This window comes from Pipra filicauda, unplaced genomic scaffold (genome assembly GCF_003945595.2).
Source record: "Pipra filicauda isolate LSUMZ 115617 unplaced genomic scaffold, ASM394559v2 scaffold7_size6619720_pilon, whole genome shotgun sequence".
In the NCBI taxonomy this organism is placed as follows: domain Eukaryota; kingdom Metazoa; phylum Chordata; class Aves; order Passeriformes; family Pipridae; genus Pipra; species Pipra filicauda.
Window position 1 is genome coordinate 3,154,800 of NW_024104976.1, and position 20,286 is coordinate 3,175,085.

The following is a 20,286-nucleotide window of genomic DNA, read 5'->3' on the forward strand; positions in this document are numbered from 1 at the left end:
TTGGCAGGTGGCCCACCAGCCCTCCTTGCCTGGCACCAAAGGAGCTTTCATGGCACAGAATGTAATGTCTAAGTGAAGGACAAATCTTATTTCAGTAGCAGGTAATATTAGGTGACAAAATATCATAACAGAAATGAGCTACGTCGAACAAAGTATTTTGCAATACGCACAGCAGTTTATGGCACGCTGCTGCTATCTGGGTGTGTATTTACACATCCTCAGATTTTAACCAACTCCCCTGGCAGTCAACACCGAGCCTGCCATGGAGGTAGAGGGAACCATGTGACTGTCTGAGGACTATATCAGCACACAGCTCAGGAACTACCAACCAACCAACCAAAAAAATTCCAAAGCAAATAGTACAGTTGTACTTTTATTTGGACATTTTCCAGTGATAGCTATTAGGCTACAGTTTTTATGATGCATACATTTACTAAGTACAACATCAGACACTACCACAGATCAGAGCTCAGGTCATTCTGACAATGTTTTGTTTTTCATCTATGTACTGTAGTGGCATCGAGTGAAAACCTATGTTTAAAGGCTTTTATTTATCACATGAAGTATCAGCATCTTAAAAAATCCAAGTGTTTACTCATAGTTTTAGTATGGTATTTGAAATGTGTTCAGTTTAAATCACGCATAGACTTTCAAATTGCAAATGCTGGTGTTTCCAAGTTGGGAACAAATGTTACCGGATAGCAATCCACCTTCAACAAAGAAGTTGATCTTATTTTTTTTCTGTGATAGAACAGATTAATCACATTTAACAGACTTAAGCACTTTCATGATCCATCTCAGATTGAAGTGTGAGAAGTAATTTTTCAAAATTTGGAGAGAAGACTGTATCCTAAACATCGGAATAAAATTATCACTGGAATAAAAATACACCAAACTGAATGAGGTAATTATTGTGCAAAATCTCTAGAATAACTGTATATAATTCTAAGGGGTCACTGACAAGTATTTTTCCAGCATCTGATAAAATCTATCATCTCAATAGATAATAAATTAAAATATAAAAGATATGTCCACATTAAAAGAGCATAACAATGATTCAAAGGAAAAAAAAAGTTGTTAAAATAATTCTGCATTCTATTCCATGGTTAAAGAGATTTTAGTCCTAAGGTGAAAGATATATTATACACTGACACTAAAATTTTACTTTTGAAAAGTGCATGTAAAATACTGCCATGTAAAATGTTAGATGAATTACCAACTACACATCTATTCCAACTCAAAAATATTTTCCTTTAAAACATGTCAAGCAGCATATACTTTTAATGTGATATAAAAGTAATACCAGTCAAACCACTGAGTTTAAGGATAATACCTATAAATTACTAACCACTACTTTTTTTAAGGAAACAATACAATAAGGCTTTTTACAGGTAAACAAACTTAAAAAATAAACAAAAATACATTTAGGCATACATTTTAAACACTTAAAACGCTTAAGTAGTGGATACATTTCCTGATCTACAGTATGAACATACTGTTATGCCAATTGTTTGTTTTTCAATAGGAGAAAAAAAATTTGTAGGTCAGCATGTTCTCTTGTATTTTCTTTCCTAACCCTGTTACTGGGTGAGAAGGCTTTCCTATTACATTCTCCCAAGTACAGTACCCCTAACAGTCTGAAAACTACCTTACACCTTATGTGGAGCCACGTAACAGTAGCCGTAGTTTCAGAAATCAAGTAATATTTTTAAAAAGAGTGTTTGGTATACCATGCAGAGGAAAACAATCTCAATCATTTAGCAAAGATCATTCAAAACATTTTTGCAATGCAGTCATAGCTTCTTGGAAGTACTGGCATGATCCATCAAATGTAATATGGGCTGTACATATTTGAAAATAAGATTACATGAGCATCTTAAAATGATACTGACAAACTTTAGGTTGTCTTTACTTCTGATTTTAGCAACCATACAAACAGCATGTCTGCCTCTCAAGTAAAACAAAACCGAAATGTTTCAGTCTGCTTAACAGCAAATCTTTTTTTCTGTGAATTTGCAGGCAAACAGATTAGTACCAAACAGTCTAACAGTGTACCTCTAGATTATTTATCAATATTCTAGAAGAAATTAATGTCAATGCTAAGATGATAATTATTATAATACATTAGAAATATTGCACAATGCAATTAAGCAATGTGTGTGGCTTTTTTTTTTTACATGTATATTTGAGCCATACACCACAGAACTGGATCCTTAAGCAAGGCTTCTGCTGCACATTGTGAAATGTGAATTCTGTATAGCAGATCCAAGATGTGTGAGACAGAAAAATCTTTCCAGTAAGATGTGCAATATCCAAAATAACTCAGTCTCTCATTATGAACCCTGGATTTCCAACCATTAAATCAGCATGAATCATAGTCAAATGACAGCATCATAGTCAAAAACTACTTAACGTTCTTGTTAGTCAACCTTTCAAAGAATGAGAGCCTTGGGCTACTGCAGAAATTTCCCATTAAAGTTTTTCCTCTCAAATTCCAGCGTGAAAGAAGACTTTTTATTTAAGTGGCAACAAACGAAAAGAGATTATACTCAAAATACACTCAGTCAACTCTGGGGTCTACGAACAAAGGACAACATTTGACAGACTATATAATCTAAATAAATACTAAAATCATTACTGACTTCTGATCATTTGCTTCAAGATTCTGTATTTTTAGCTACCTACTTTCAAAAATAACTAGTTTAAAAATAATGAAACATATAATTTCCAGTGTGCTACTTGTGCTTAGTTACCATTTTCCTCTACAGGTGTTATTCGATACCATGTGCAAAAATCCACTTAAAATAACAGACTGCTACAGACTGTAAAAAATGAAGTATCTTATTTTTAGTGCTTAGTATGATGCTGTCGTACATTTGAAAGAACAAAAGAATATGCAGCAGCGATTTAGTATGTTTGGTAAACCACAGTACTAACAAATGAACACCTAAGTTATAGCATATAGTGAGCTGTAAGACTTATCACTACAATTTATGTCAAACTGACATAAATGAGGAAGTGGTTTAAGAAATAATTTTATATATTGCCAGTTTGTGTTTTTCCATTCCAGTTTTTACAAATTAAATGTAACAGGCTCCCAAGTGACTGTGTATTCTACTACAAAATGCCTTACTTTCAAGTCTTCCATGTTCAGGACTGTGACTGTCCCTGTTGGTTCCCGCCTATGAGAAGATTACATATGGAGTTTAATTTACACTATTTAAATATGTTACTAAAGATCTAAAAATGTCTCTAGACAGCTGAAGACACAATTTTTGTCCAAGCCCGATTTCCATACTCTGGAAATGTATGAATCAGTGAAGTCCTCATAAATGCAATGACCGAGCACAAATGCACATCCTTCTCTTAGCCTTCAGTCTGTGATGCTGTTGTGCAGTTTTCCAGCTACCTTAACTACAGATCTGGGCTTATACAGGCTGTTTGTTCGGAAAATGTGTTTTTAGTGGCTCACTATGTTTTAACAAGTAAAGGTATCAGGCAACCGGTTCTCCACTTAACACTGACGGTACATCCTTGGGATCAGACACGTGATATGAAGCCCAGGCCCAAGCTGGCTGGGATCTGAATGGTTTCTAATGCCAGAGAGGATGGATTAAACGGAAAAGTAACAGGAAAGATGTGTTTAGCATCCATGAGCAACTGAGGAGAGTCCTTCCTGTCTCGCAGACGCACCTGCAAAGATAAGAAAGTGATTACATTATCACTCATTGATAATAATCATCTTTCAAAGAGGGAGTGTTTCATCTGTGCTCAGACACACGTGTGTGTACAAACACACGCTCCACAGTAACTTGAGCCAACATATTTGCAAGAATTGTGACACTGAACTGTAGTTACGTTCATTGGCTTCAGTTCTGAATATCTTCCCCTTACAATGCAATCTGAAAGTGTTCAGATTCCCTGCAAAAGGAAGATTTAGCCCAGCATCTGGTAACAGTGTCTATTCAGTAAGTGATCTATTCAGCAAGTAACTTTAATTCAGGAATTAAAGTTTTATCTCAGTTCCACCTTCCCAATTTCCCTTATCCTGCTGAAACGTAATTCAACTTTTAACAGACCAGAAAGATCATATTTCTTTCCTTTATTTTGCTCTACTGTCTGCTTTTCTTTGGAGTTTTCAAAACTTTTAATTTTCATCAATATATATAAAACCAGAAGGGGTACATTAAGATCTCTGGTATGAGCACAGGCCTCAGTTTTCAAAGCAGTTGGAACTTCTCTTGAAGATACAGGTCTGACTAAAGTAAATTTGCATGTATAAATGTTATCACTTGAAAAGCTGGCATACATGTGTATTTAAATACACAAAGGTGTATAAGCACAAAAACCTCTCACCTTCCAAAACCCTCATACATATGACAGAGAAACTAACATTTTCATGCAAGTCTGGAGGCAGTAACCTGTGACTGCTTAAAATTTTAAGGCTGACATCACCTTTTCAACATAGTTAAAAAGCAACAGCTAAAAAGCATAGTTTAATTCATAATCCTGAATGTATTTCAGGATGCAAGCTATTTTGGCTCATCAGAGGTTTTCACAGACATAGTCAAATGATTTTTGATGAAAAGATAGAGACATACCTGTATTGTACGTATAAATGATACCAAGACTCTCTCTTCAAACTCATTAACTGGAGTATACAAATTCAGAACTTTTACAATCTGTGAAGAAGAACAATCACTATTAGGTTCATTTTACTGCTCACTCAACAGATGCATCCATGGTTATGAATAAAATAATTTTAAAATCAGCTATTTAAAAAATAAAATTATTTACAAGTATCTGTTATTTTTTGCTTTATTGATTCATACAGAATTCCATCACCTGCTCAATGCTATGTTATACAACTGCCTCCTTCAGAACATGTGTTCTTCTGAGGTAAAAACTCTAAATTTCTACAAATGTGAGGAAAATATCAAAGGATGGAAAAATCACATGAGAATTAACTGATTGTGTTTCTAGCCCACCCCCCTCCCCAGAAACATTATGTAATTCTCACCCTAATTTTGACACTGTAATTATGACCTTCTGTAGTCTTACAACTTCACTGTTCTTCAAGAGTGAGCTATTTCTCTAAAAATAGGGCTAAAACCACCAAAGGCCAGAACTGCATCACAAAGACTTTAAATAATAATATGGGCTTAATGTGTAAAACCTATTAAAAATTCTCTTTGCTTTTTTACCATTCTCTTTTTTAAAAAACAAAACACTCTGAACACTTTGTTAAAAAGTTAAAACACTTCAAGCACATGGAATTCTAACTTCTTATTCAGTAGAAAATTAGGAGATTTTCCAGTAATGTGAATTACTAAATCAAAACAGCTGTATCAATGCAACTGCTCACGCTGACACCATTATGAAAAAATAGAGAAATTTCTTCCTTTTCTTGGTGAGAATTGTTCAGTAAGCATCAAAGATGCTTGGATCCCTTTATTCCTGTACAAGCTGTATGCAAATGTAGCATGGTTTAAAAAAAAAAGTGCAAGTTATTTGTACAAAATCTATGCTTTCATGAACAGAGGTCTGTTTACAGAGATACACTGGGTTCAGCCTTCTGAGGCTAATGGGTACAGTAACTTAACACTTTTGTTTGCAGACTTGGAGATAACAGCTCTGTTTGAATTGTCCATTAACTTGACTGGACACTAACTCTGATGGCAGAAAGATCATTTCCTAGTATCCCAGGCAGAGCTGTCTGGACTACAGAGATGTCTTTGAATAAGAGTTTTCTCAGAGGATTTTCACAAACAGAGATTATGTATAGTACTACACCCTGAACATTCTATTGAGACTCCTCTCATTTGTTCTAAACTTATCTTGAACATAAGATGGTAAAAGGGTCTGGTCCCTTTTTAATCCCTCCAATGTAATCTGTTTCAGTTGTACTAATGCAAAATGAAGTAAGAAACCTCCAATTCATGTGTGACAGCAGTGTTGGCAGGCAACAGCAACACCAACAGAGCAGAGCTGCTCAAGAGTGACAGCAGGACAGACAAGGAGAGTTTCCTTACCTGGGCAGTAGTCAGTGCATTGCACATTGAACAAATGGCTTCTGCATCTTCATCCGTTTTCTTTTTTACTTGCAACAACTGTGCAGCCTGGATGAGGGGTTCCAGTGTTTCTTTAGCCCCACTATTCATCAAATTTTTATCACGTAGCCATTCTTCCAGTTGACTCACATTGTATCTGTACAAAGAGGTAAGAGTATCAAGACATTAACCCTTGATTATTGCTAAATGGAGAGCATATGCAATTTCTCTTTCCCAGTGTTTCTTCTCTGTCCTTACATGCTTTTCCTTCACACTTCTAATTTCCTTTAATTTTGCCTTTGTACTGTTTTTATCTGATTAAGGTAGGAAATTTTGATTTTCATAACAGTTAGGAACTATGGTCAGACTTTCAGTAACTAGCTTTTCTCATTTGTTTCTGTTCCTATTAATTGTAGGAATGTGACAAGAACAAAGGCAAATGAGATTTTGTTCGTGTTAAAGTACAGTGAGGCTTTGTGAAGTCACCTGAGGGACTGAAATGCCCTGGACAAATTTCCTGACATATGCCAGTAGAGTCCATTGGACAACTGATGCCAAAATGATTAAGATGGCTTTATCTTAGAATGCAGCACACTAGGGTGGATGAACAGGTATTCATTGCACCACCACTATACAAAAAAATGCAGCAGGTATGTTTGCTATTCTTCTCTAAAAACTGAGAGAGCAATTACCAACCTTTCACCTACAGTTTTGATTCCCACTTGAGGATGAAATACTTTTGGTTTCCTTCTACCACATGTACTTGGAAGTCAGGTAAGATGTGGCCTAAGGCAACCAAGCTCTTTGTAAACGAACCTCACAAAATCAGTTTAGCAGCATCTGAAACTGTTTGTGTGTGGGAAAATAAATATTCCAGATGTATCTGCGGTTCCATCAAAATGATGTTCAACAATGTCAAGAGTTCACTACAATTTCCAGCAGTGCACACAAGAAAAGTATAACGAGCTCTCCCACCTTATCTGCATTCCTTTGCTCCACGAGCACATGTCCTTGCGCAGGAGAAGGTTATTAAGTGTTACGGCCCCAATGATGTAGAACATCTGCTTGACAACCTGTTTGATCAGCTCTGGATCCATTCCATGCTGGCACATCACTGAATGGAAGGAGTTCAGCTGCCGAATGATGGAGTCCAAAGTGTAGGTTCCTTCATCAGCAATGCTGGACGTTCTCTTCCGCAGTCCTGTTGGTTTCACCCCTGAGACACCTTGGATGGTCTCATGCTCCAGCATCCCTGAAACTGCATTTGAGTGGCAACATTATTATAATGACTTAAACCTACTGATACTCAAGTGTATTGTGGAAGAGAGCAAAACACAAAGAGCAGGCTAGGCTTTCTGCTAGCCACAGTTTACCATGATTTCCAGAAATTGCGTGTCCCACTATGTTCTGCAAAATCTAAATTTACAGGGTTTTTACAAAGAATCCAGCATGTGTGTTTGAAAGAAATATCTAACTCTAGCTCAGCAAAATACTTTCTTCCTCCCAGGATCATATGAGCAGCAGAGTCAGCAAAACCAAGAGCTGCTCCATTCTTCTAAATGTTGTGATTGGAAACTATAATGAAAATTTCTGTAAGAGTAGTGTCTGAACAGAAAATGGAAAGTACTTTTAATGAGAAAAGATCTCTGAATCTGAGCTTCACCACTGCTAGTTATTTCATTCCTCATTGCTGCCCATAATAACAACTAAATATTTTTTCCATATTATTTTCAATTATGAGTTCTCAAGTAAATTGTCTAATTTTTCCATCGTATATTTTCCAACAGACAGAGCAATAAATATCAGATTGTCCTGACAGCTTTTTCCTGCAAATGTATGATTTATGACAAGTATGAATAAGGTATATTGATTTATTCTGTCACTGCCAGAAGAACCAATCACAGTTTTAGTTTTTCCTCTAATCCAACCTGTCTTTGTCATTTATGAACACAGTACCGCAAGAACTATTAAAGAAATTCTACTGGTTAGGAAGAAATACAAGATATAGTACATTACCACCATCATAATTTTCATTTTAGTGCTACGTTGTGAAGTTTAAGGAATTCAGCTTTGCCTTACCAATCATCGGTTGCAGAATATTTTCCAACACTCGGACAAGTTGTTGGTAAATCTGAATGGCCAAGTCACTCAGTACTTGTCTGTATTCAGCCAAATCAAAATTAGTGAGGCAGTGCTCATTTTGACGAGGTGTATTATGCTTCATAAACCCCTGAATTCATAAAATAACAGAAATCAATGATTCAATGGAGTACAAAAATATTACACAAACCCTGTATTTTCATTTTTTTTCATGTAACTACAAGTAATACCTTTAAAGTAATAGTTACAGCCCCAAATTTTAATTTGGAAATTCTGATTGAGACTAATGTTAGGATTTGCTTTTGAACTATGATGTCCACAGCATCTGCTTCCTTAACTTGAAACTTCAGGTATCTGACACAGGAACAAACTCTTGCCAGCTTTCTGGTGGGTAAGACCCTTCTGTCTCACTCCAGCATGGGCATTCTCACCTGGCCAGTTATGGCCAAAAGCCCAGTTAAGTTTGAAAAAGGAATTAGGCATTCCACAGCCTCCAAATGTAGACTGGTCTGCCATACCATGGTTAAAGGGCTTAATACAGCCTTTTTCGCAGGGAGTGCAGTGAATCATTACTAAACAACATAATGGTAGCAGCCAGATTCCTCTACTTAATCTGAGTTGGCACTTTTGTGAGCACAATGTCATTTAGCCTCTGGGCCCCCAGCCTGCAAGAAAGGGAAGCTGGTTCAAATCTTATCTTCCTGTGCTTTCCACTGATGTCGTCGTTCCAAAAAGGTGTAGCTATTTTAAGACTTTGACTAGATTTTGAGATATTACAGGGATTTGTTAAAGAGCAGTGCTGACAGAAGTACTGGAGAGCAAGACACACCAGAGTAGGAGCAGTTCTTACCTCTTCTCCACTATACTGCTTCAAACAGTGCAAAAATCGGCAGGTGTTCGATAGCCAGAAGGACACTGTTTCAAAGTCATCTCCTCTTTTCTGAAGATAAAAACAAACACAGTTCAACAAAGATTGGTAGGAGGAATAAAATAAAGAAATGCTAGATAAACAGTTAAACATTTAAAATACATTTTCTTGTAGCTACTCATTCTGTTGTTTTGCAAAACTGTATTTCAGTTGTGTATTAGAAAAACAAGGTTTTTGGCAAAATACCATTAAACACCCTCCCTGTTTTCTGTGGTATTTTTCAAGAACTTTCAGGATATGATTTCCTCCACAGATATGATATTTCTGGTTTTACAGACCCATCCTAAATGTTCTGTGAAGAAATCACATGGCAATATGACTATTCCCAAAACACCCATTCTGTGGCACAATGACTCCTGTTAAGACCCCAACAGGGAGGATGGGAATGATGCAGAGGCAGCAGGAGGAACAGGGAACAATTCAGTTTTGATGAATGTCACTTACATCATAACCATTTTGGCAGCCTGATATGGAAAACAAAACAACAAACTCTTCTCACCAAGGAACACAGAATCTAGTATATGCTGAGTAATATGCTGAGTAGTTCTAGACCTCCATAGCATACACTCCATTCACTTAAATATGTTCAGAAATTCCTATGAATACCTAAGCTCCTGCAGGATTGTTTATGAAATATTTTTTCAAAACACGTGGTTTGATTAAAGGCTTGGCTTTTGAACACATCTGTCTCATTTAAAAACCAGAAAACTATATAAGCACAAAGCATATTTATATCTTAATAATGCCTTCAGGATACACCTGGCCTAAACTCTCCTAGCCAACTCATTGCAAAGACTTTAGGCAGTAACATATTATCATCATTGTAATCTGTAGGTAAAGCAAATGAGGGAATCTGTTAACCAAAACTGCAAATGAAACTATTTAATCAAGCGCTCTGGAGAAAATTAACAAAGACTCATTCTGCAAACTTTGACTACATCCAAAACATCAGAAGCATAGCTTCAGAGGATGGAGACTATTCAAAACAAAAGGAAGGTAATTGTTTTCCCACTAATTCAAAGCACCTCTGGTACTATATGGATAAAATCCCAGCAATGTAATTTGTTCCCTTTTAAGACAACTCTTTTGTGACTTCGGTGGGAGTTCATTGATCAGAAATCCAGAGGCAATTAACTGAAAGCCTTTTCCTCATTCCTCTTACATAAAACCAAAAGCAAATTTTAAATTAATGTTTTTCTAAACCAAGCAGACTAACTAACCTTCAACACTTTTTTGATGCCATTGATAGTGGAAGTCAACAATGACCGCACTTTTTGGTCATCATTAAGGTAATCTGCATGGCGAACACACATGAACAAAATATATGCTGGTAGTCCTGGAATCAGGTTGACAGCTACCCCACGTGGCTTCAGCTCTTGGGAAAAACAAACACACATTGTTTTGTTAAGTTATGAGGTAATTGCAACCTCCCCAGTTAATAGCACATACACATACATATATGGCCTGTGAAAACACAGCAAAACTAGGAAGAGCCACTTTCTTGGTAAAATGTGAGAACAGAATAAGAAAACATAACTGCCTGCTAAAAATATGCAGACACTTTAATATGTACTATGCTCATCAGGAAGGAAAAGTAGATTACAATAGACATTTAGGTATTTCAGATAAACTGAACACTGACAAAACCAAAATAAGCTATCAATTTCCTAATGCAAATTCTGTGTTCTTATCATTCATTTTTCAGAGTGCATGGGAGCAGAGAAGGCCACAAATGAGAAAGATGCTTACCTAAAATAAGATTCTTGACAAGTTTTTGTTCATCCTCCCTCTTATATTCCAACATCCCTTGGAAGTCCTTTTCTTTCCGTGGAATGTTAACTGGACGAATAGGCTCATCAATGATTTGTCCAGGTGATATGTTCTCCATCTGACCCACTTCAGAGAGAGAATGAAAAGAAATTGTATTATATTTTCCAGTGAAGCCAATGCATACACGAGACATTACTGTGACATTTCTAAGGAACATCCTGGCTCCAGCAGGACAGGGGAGAGAATATTAACAGCAAGAGTGAGAAAACCTGTGGGTTGAAATGAAGGTGGCTTAACAAGTGAAGGAAAGGGGGGGGGGGTGGGAAGCAAAGCAAAGGCAATTACTCATGACAACTCCTCATCCCAAGGGGACTGATGCCCAGCCAATCTCAAACAACAGCTACCTTGTATGCAAAAACCCCCTCTTCTGCTTCCTGATATTAGGAGGTACAGAATATGGAATATTCCTTTGGCCAGTCTGGGTCAGCTGTGTGCCCATATGCCCTTCCACCCCCAGCTTTCTGAGGGGGCAGAGCAGGAAAAAAGAGAAAACCTTGACACTGTGCCAGCTCTGTTCAGTAGCTGTCAAAACACTAGTGTGTTCCCAACACTTTTGTAGCCTCAAATCCAAAACACAGCATCATACAGGCTGTTATGAGGAAAGCTAACTCCATCCCAGCCAGATCTACTACATCTTTCTAAGTTAATTAGGCAAAAAAACTCACATAACACTGTGTTTTTAGAAACATTTTCCCACTCTGTATTATGTATCAATATTACTATGGTCTTGTCCACAGCACTAAACAAACAATACTGAAAGGCTTTTTAAAAAACAAACTTAGTTTCAGTAACTAAACCTCACATTCAAAGGAAAACTGGGTAATTTTTTTCTGCCTAGTTCATATTCAGTATTACTTTTGTCTTGACAAAACCAGATACTGTCTTTGACATTCCTTTATGTTTAAATATTTGTTTGCCTTCAGAGAAATATCAATCTCCTTTTCTTATTGCTCCATAGTAAGACAGATCTTTTAAAAGTTCATAAAGGAACATAGAGCTCTGAATGTACTTCCTGTTTCTGCAATCAGCAGGAGCTAATCCTACTGAAGACCTCAAGCCCTCATAACTGCTAAAACAGATGCATATGATGACAATCAGATCACAAAAAGTAAACCAAAATCTTTCTCTCAAAATATAAAAGTACCTTCAAGTTCCCCGATCTTCTTAGCAAATACTTTCAACTGTTTCTTTAACTTGCGAACAGTTTTGTCCTGCTTTTCCAGCTGCTCCATTAAATCCTGTAAATTAAAATGAGAGAAAGATTACAATATGAGCAAAATCCCATCATGTGACAGAGACAAAATCAGTGCTGTTAGAATTACGAGGCAGTGAGGAAAGCTGACAGAAGTGTCATCCTCTGGCCAAGGGTTGCAAGCTGGTACAGTGCCTATAACACAAGCCAAATACTGCAAATATTATTGTTATGTGCAGTAAGATAAAGGCAAAGCTCTTAGGCAGGCAGATTCTGCAGATACTCAGAACTAGGTCAGTTCTTACAGTAGAAGACATTTTGCTGCAAACATATCTTCCTAATGCTTCCTCCCTGCTCTTCCAAATACCCCATGGAAATAATTTTCTTTATTATTTAACAGCTATCCTGCATCATTTCTGCATCATTTATTCATGCCTTAAGGACTGACTCCTTATTCAGGCCTATCCATGTTATGAGACAATAAGAGAGAGATCTGCAGAAAGACCATAACTCGCACTCAAACTTACCAAAACCAAACACCCAAACATGCACCATTTCTTGTGATGCTTTGCCACTTCTCCTGCTGTGATCACATTTTCTGACACTGAAACTGGTGTCTTACAACTTTTTATTCTGTACCTAAACAACATCTAGCACCTAAAAGTCCTACTCTTGCAATAAACCTGTATTTTTCATTCAAGGGAGCACTCCTCAGAAATCTATGTTTGAATAATCCTGACATATTTATCATAGTACATTCATAAAATAATCATGTAAACATTCATAAAATAATCATGTAATTAAAAAACGGAGAGTCTTTCTAAAGGAAGCAAAACCTCAAGCTCAAAAAACCTGAAAGCCATTTCAGGTTAAGTTTTGGAAAGCAGCTTAAAAGAAAAATCTCATAAGCATGATGATTCTTCATGGCACTGGTAAGAATGTAAGGGATCGTGAACTCCTTGCATCAAAAACATCATCTGGGAAACTACATCTCCCCTAAAGTACTGAAAAAAATTAGGGCAGCATGGGCAACAACTTAGAATTAGGCACAAACTGTTCTTAATCATGTACTAAAGAGTTTACAACCTAATATAATATACTTGAATAGTAAGATATTAGGCCTGTTGACATGAACCATGCTTCATATCCAAAGCAGTATTCAATTCTACAACAGAAATCCTGCTAACACAATATACTTATTGTCGATACAACAATTTTTCTTGAAATTAATAAAAAAAATACATGTAAGTTCAACAGACTGTTTCAAATGTATCAGTGAAGGGATATGATTTCAGAACCACCAGTATGTGAGAAGAATAAAGTGCTTTCTATGGTTCCTCTAAACAAATTGAACAGATCTCACATTTCATTAAGATCTGTAAACTCATACATTATATTCTTTCAAGCTTACATATGGTGCTATCTTTAATTATTATGGAAATATTATTTCCAATGTCATCAATGTCCATATTTTGCATTTTTGAAAAACACTAAAATAAGAACAAACTCAGGCTATGACTATATTGCTGGCATTATTCACCTTGGTAAGGACCTGTATGATCAGTCCTTTGCTGAACTGAATTTAAATGCATCAAAGTTTTAAACCAAAGAGTAGTTTTGAACCAAAGAGTAGTTTTGAAAATTGAGCATCTTTTGCATCATGCATCTCTTTTTCAGGGCAGTATCAAGCAGTATTCAAAAAGAAAGGGCTTTGCTCACAGTGCAAGATTTGTATTAGTAACAAAACTGTGCATCAAAAAGAGACGCAGATTACACAAAGGACACTAAGACTAACAAAAAAAGCAGTGAGGGAAGTAATTGGCATCGTGAAGCTCTCTGCAGGGGGATTTCCTCTGAAAGGGAGAAAAGGAGGCAGCCTGCTTTTCAATTAGTGCTTCAGAAACAGCGACCGAGACAACAGAGAAAGAGGATTCACGTGATCTACATACAATCATCCGCTTGTAAAGTGAAATCCGGTACAACTGATACTTCTTGGGATCATCTGCATACAACTCCTCATAAAACTGTAAAAACAGGTACAGGATTGTTTTACCCCCTCCCTTTGAGACACTGAAGCTTCAGTAAGCACTGTATAGATTAAATCAGAATAAAAAAAGATCAAGTAATCTCTTATTTTTAGGTAGTCTAGGGCCTTAGTTGTGGTGTCCATGTCAGCATCTCCCAGAGAGAAGCTGATACAGATGAGTTGCAGAACAGTCAGATCTTTTAAAAATGGGCTGTACTAGCACTGTGAAAGCCTGGAATATAACCTTTGTGAGAATCAGGACAGGACATTTTCTTATGCTAATCAAGATGGGATTGCAGTGAACACCACAATTCTACTATGACATCTGGAAAGCCCGTAAATTATTTCCACTCCAGGGCTAGGAGTGGAACAGAAACATACACCCAACTTGGAGTGGACTTGCAATGCCCAAACATCAGAAGTGAAACACTAAGGAATTGAGTCTATATTTAACAAGTAAAATTACATTTGATGTATTTGAAAACAAAGAGAACTCCTGTGGGATATAATTACATGACTGTGTCTTGTCTTGGGAACACAGAGTGTGATGAGTAGGTCTCTGGGGAAAAAAAGGCTAAAAAGTGTAACATGACTCAGCAGCAGGATTGAGCTGTCGGAGACAAAAACATTCACCATTTACCTTTGCCAGTGGGAGACTGCTGCTGCTGAGGCAAACTTATAATTTACTTTCAATCAGTTTTCCAGTATCAATTAGCTGAATGATCTGATGCTTTCCTCAAAATCTTTGGCATTAAGACAAGAGGCTGACAATGATAACTTCTGTAATGTACGTAAGCAGGAAACACTTTGCCTTGGCTTGTTTAGAGGAAGCAATGACACTCACAGCATGTGAATAGCATGTTTCCCTTTACCAATATCAAGCCAATCATATTCTAACACAGGCCTCTTTGGAAAATTTCCCCAGAAATTAAGTAGCCCAAGCACGATGAACATGGGGAAAGGCAAGGAGTTTCACCCAATCCTTTCTTCCTTCGTACAAAAATGTTGGACAGTAAACAAGGAATACCAATATTAGCTAAGTGACTTTAACCAAGTTTCTTTTTCTCTAGTTATTTCTTTTTTCAAAATATACTGAACAGCTGGAGCTCATAACACAGTGGATTATCTGTGTTGCTTCAGGCAGGGAAGAGAGAAATGGGAAGTAAAGTGATCTTAGTCAAAGAATTACATCAGCATTTTCCAACAAAATAAAAAACTAACATATTTCAGACCAAACGTTACTCCTTGGCACTAATAGCTTTTATGACTTTGCTGGACACCAACCATTTAGCCATGATTAAACTCATTGGTTGAAAGCTGGGATCCACAAGCTTTCTCCATGCTCCAAACTTCAAACAAATTCCCTGAAACATTATTATGTCCTGAGCAATCACAAGTCTCTCTCTCCCATTAGCTTACACACAAAAAACCCACTAACCCTCGTGCAATTTTTTTACAGGAAGTTGCCATCTGAAAAGTGATAAGAACCTACAGGTGTGGCAAGTCAGTAAGTCCCCTGGCCTGCTCCTGCAGCAGCATTTGTCTTACCAAGTTCTCATTAGTCAGCCGGGTGATCTCATGCTGCAGACTGGCTTCAATCCGGGCCTCTGGAGGCAGCTGTAGGTTCTGGGCCAGGAGCTGCTGCTGGCGATTGTTTTCCTCCTTCAGACTTTGGATCTCACCTCGCAGCGATTCCAGTTCATTCTCGTGGCTCTTCTTCTGCGACTGAAGCTGAGACTCCAGCAGCCTAAGGAGGTTGAGCAACAGTTTGTGTGAACACACTCAGAAAGTTGCATCCCCAATTCTCAGAGGGAGTGTAAAGCTTTAGCTGCTGCTCAGGAACAATTAGCCATGGCTTGCAAAGGAAAATGAAAAAGGCAGAGTACTCTTTAAACCCTTCAGTATGCCTTCTAATTAAATTAAGTTTGCATGATCAAAAAGTGGAGAGGGAGAGAAGCTAATTGTGGCACTGCTTTGCATTTCCCTTGATTGAACACACACTGGGCATGGTGCCACTGTGGCAATAAATGTAAAGCTAACTCTTCACAGATTGTCACTGCTTTTAAAGGGGCTCTAAAGAGGTTTTACCTCTAAACAAATCAAATAATCTAAGATGAAGATGACACTGTGTTTGCTTAAGCTAGCACCCTGCATTATTAACAAAGGACAACATTTTTAGAGTTAACTTTTTCAGTCAGAAACCATTTAATTGCAAATGCACATAAACGATCTTTATTTTTACATTAAAGCCAACATTTTGCAAAGGGTTGTCCTTAGTGCACAAAAGGTCAGCAACAGAACCAAACTCAGGACTGGAATCTGGGAGCTCTGTGTATCCTCACCACTGACCTGCTCTTTCCCCTTGGGCACATCACATCTTAAAATATTCTCATGTGAAACAGGGATAATGTGTACCAGCCTCCTCCTGAGCAGTGCTGGGTGGATCTACTCCTGCTTCCAAGGCACTGTCCAAGTGCTCTGAATCATCATTTCGTACATACACACACAGGAAATGACAATACTAGTGACTACCAGTGTTCAATTAGACAATCTTTCAGGGTTTAAATATGCATAAGGCAAGAACATTCATTAGTAACCAGACTGATCAGGCACGTAAGGGCAAACAGTCATTTACCTGCACGGCTCTGCCATTTAATATAAAGCTTCTTGTCCCTACAGTGCTAGGACAAGAAGCAAGAGGTGCAGAGCAAACAAATTCCCATCCTGCTCTGCAGAACACTTACTGCAAGTTAGGTCTTCACAGGCTTACACAACAATGTTAGGTGTAGAATTTGTTAGCACAAGAAAAGGAAAGACTAGTTAGTAGCACTCCTTGCAAAATATCACCTTCTGTAGTTACTGCTACCAAACGCATACAATGAAGAACATCGGCAGTGCTGAACTATTGAATTAGTTGTCAATGCAGGACAAGGAACCATTTTGGAAGTCTGGGACAAGGGTATGGACATGGGGCACAGATGTGCACAGGGAGCCAGAGCTGCATTTCCTGAGGAGGTGACTCTCACCCATTCCAGTGTGCGGATCTCAGTGACTGCACTGAGGCCTGGGCAGCACCTCGAGGCACTAAAGATTACTTCTGTTTCTTGGTTATTTCGTGACTTACGTTTTGGATGTGGCACAGGGAGACATGGGAGAAGAATGTTTAATTTACTGAACTTGAGTCACAACAAGGAGACTAAGATTCATTTCTGCTTGAAAGTTAACAGTACACTGAAGCTGCTTAAACAATAGTTTTATAATTACTAAAATGATGGTACTTCTTTAGGCTGAAAATCTGTAAGGAACATCAATTTGGAAATCTGGTGTAAAGGCAGACAAATAATACATGGCTACAAATATTTTCAGTTGTGGAGCTTCTGGTATTTTACAGTCTATTTTTGTGCAAGTATTCTTATGAATTATGTATTGGTTGTTCCACCATCTTTAATTTTTAAATGCTAAAACCTGACAAGTAAAAAGGTTTAGGGACTAGGTTTGAGGAAACTCTTTTAATTTGTATAGTTTGTGTTGCATTTTTTTCTAACCATTAAAGCAATAGAAGTACTGTAGCTAAAGCAAACCCATAGCAAGGGGCACAGTTAGCTAGACAAGAAGATGCAAATAAAGAAAAAAAAACATTCTGAGAAGTCTGGTAACCTGTTGGCTTGTTTTAACCCTTCATAAGCCAGCCAAAGTTCTCCGTCCTCATTCAGCATATGATAGTCCTGGGGAGATTGCCTTTCAAGAAACGTGTTTAAAAAAATACAAGAGATATATGTGATGGTGATGAGGTGACATTTAAAGATATTACACACTAAGTTACTACAAAAGAGAAACAAAAAATTCTCTAAAACAACTTAGCAAATTACTTTTTCTGTTTATGTGTTTTTCTTCTTAATAATGAAATTCAGTTCTCAGTGACAGCCCAACTGGTTACAGTATTTCGTGCTGTTACAATAAACGTATTGTGACAGACTCTTGTGACCACTGCGGTACAGAGGGTAACAAACCACCCTGGGGAACGGCACCCAGGTTTGGGCAATGCAGCAATTAAAGGCTAAGAAGACGGAAATCCAGAAAGCTTGATTTTGCACTTCCCCATTATTTCCAAATCCTTTCAAATATTGCATACAACAATTTTACTAATCAAATCAAATTATAACCCCACCTGTGAGTGTTCTCTGAGTATCTAGACATACATGGATGGAACTTACTGAACACGATACACGCAGTGTCACAGCAGATCCCAACTGATCACAGATTAAAGAAAGAGAACTTGTACCTGTTTGTTTCCTTCAGTCCAATATATGCCTGTGCGATTTCTCCTTTGTCTTTCATCTTTTGTACATCCTCCAAGAGGAGTGTAGCATCTGTCATTGTATTCTGGAAAAAGAATGATGATTTCCACAGTAAGTTTAAACAACAAAACTGCTCTTTGAATCTATGTTTTCTTCACTTTATCATCGTGGAACACTAATCCTTGAGTAGCCACATTAAAATCAGTGTGGGTACCTGAGCAGGAGGTTGGTCCATAATTTCTATGTCTATTTGGTGTATCTTTCAAAATAAATGCATGCAACAGAGTCAAATATCAGACTGTCTAATAAGTGGGTACATGCATTAATCCTTTTTCATTTGTTCAGCATGTAAAAGGAACAAAATAAATTTGAAGAAATGATGAATTTTCATTTTATGTCAAATTACCAGAAACAGCTGCTAATACTGAAACTGAAGAACGATTTTGCCAGCTTAATTCTATTAATATTTCTTAAACACAGCCTTGCATGGAGTCTTTCAAATCTCATAAATAAGGTCTATTTCTCACTTCATATATTTTAAGTACTCTGTCAAAGCTGGAAATAATTTACGAGGGTTTGAGATTTCCTAAGCTAGAGAGCATTGTAGTACCATTTTGTTTCAGTTTTAATATTTACAATGGCACTTCTGCTTTTCTTCAGTAAAACCTGAAATACTTAATAGGTGTTTACAGTCACCTCGGCCAGTCTGATCTGAGTCATCGCTGTGGAATACTTACAGTGGAACTACAGGACTCTAATGAACATAAGAGATGGAATTCTGACCTTCCTTTTTGACTTTCAAAACAAGCAGATGTTATTTTCCTGAGCACAGTTTGCAAAGTATTTAAAATAACAACTTTGTGGACATAAATTTCGGAGCCTAGATCTCCATTTCTAGTATGATTTCTGCTATCTAATATCAAAACTAATAAAATATGTAAGCTCCTCAAACAGTTATTCCCAACATGATTACAAGATCTTTGGGTTCTTCTACTATTAATTTACCACACAGTAAAACTGCTATATCTCATCAGCCAATCTATCAAGCTTTAACAGTCTGAACATCTTTCATTTAGAGCAGTTCAGTTTGTCATACTCCTAAATACTATGTATTCAACTACATTTTCTAGTCAAACATGCAGCAATTCCTCTCCAATATCTGCAGATCACAGTGTGAGTCCATAATGTCTGTTGCATGTCAAGGATAACAAACACTCCAAAGAAAGGTACTTCTTTGTACCATAGACTTTTTTCTTGTTGTGAAATTTGTGGATCTTGCAAGTTAACAGAGGTCTGATTCCTGGATCACAATGCTGTTACTCCCCAGACATATTCAGCAAGAAGCATTGATGGAGCTGACTAGACCAATTCCTAAATCAATCCTTTCATGTTCAGGTTCCCATAAAACAACAGTTCAAAATTATTAAACCTGCTTGTTTTGAAGTAATTGTTTCCTTGCATGGACCCTGAAGATAGGGATGTGGGGGACACAGAATTATGAGAAAAGTTTTTCAGTAACAGCAAAGTAAAGTGCAAGAACTTGAAATACATGTAGGTTACTTAAAAGGCAGGGAAACCACAGCTCGAGTATCGTTGAGGGATTTTTTAGCATTTAAAAAATGGTTTATAACTGTAAAAGAATATGTGTACCTTATCCTCCTGGCAATCAAATTGGTAGGCAAGAAAGAAGAAAAACAAATCATTAAAAATAAAATATGTCTGTTCTGCAGCTGTTCAACCTAACAAGCAGAAGCTATCTGCAAACTGGCTGTAAGCCATCCCACAGGTCACCTTCATGTTTCCCTCATACCCATAATTGCTATAAAATCAACACTTGTATCCCATCGTTGCTGAGAAAAATA

General features: G+C 37.2%; 1 protein-coding gene across 7 annotated transcripts in view; it reads right to left on the reverse strand.

Annotated features, from left to right (window-relative positions):
• Positions 1 to 345: 345 nt before the first annotated feature.
• Positions 346 to 20,286, reverse strand: part of MYO5A (myosin VA) — a 98,334-nt gene continuing 78,393 nt past the window's right edge. For 4 of the 7 annotated variants that reach the window (XM_027732095.2, XM_039390028.1, XM_027732094.2 and 1 more), the window contains 12 exons: positions 20,075 to 20,083; positions 18,409 to 18,509; positions 15,675 to 15,873; positions 12,053 to 12,146; positions 10,828 to 10,974; positions 10,299 to 10,453; positions 9,001 to 9,090; positions 8,130 to 8,280; positions 7,026 to 7,308; positions 6,033 to 6,207; positions 4,602 to 4,682; positions 346 to 3,693 (listed from right to left, as the gene is read on the reverse strand). In XM_027732095.2, the coding sequence (XP_027587896.2) occupies positions 3,541 to 3,693; positions 4,602 to 4,682; positions 6,033 to 6,207; positions 7,026 to 7,308; positions 8,130 to 8,280; positions 9,001 to 9,090; positions 10,299 to 10,453; positions 10,828 to 10,974; positions 12,053 to 12,146; positions 15,675 to 15,873; positions 18,409 to 18,509; positions 20,075 to 20,083 (1,638 nt within the window). In that variant the 3' untranslated portion in view covers positions 346 to 3,540. The remainder of the gene's footprint in view (positions 3,694 to 4,601; positions 4,683 to 6,032; positions 6,208 to 7,025; positions 7,309 to 8,129; positions 8,281 to 9,000; positions 9,091 to 10,298; positions 10,454 to 10,827; positions 10,975 to 12,052; positions 12,147 to 15,674; positions 15,874 to 18,408; positions 18,510 to 20,074; positions 20,084 to 20,286) is intronic. The other 3 variants (XM_027732098.2, XM_027732096.2, XM_039390029.1) reach the window with 1 other exon arrangement.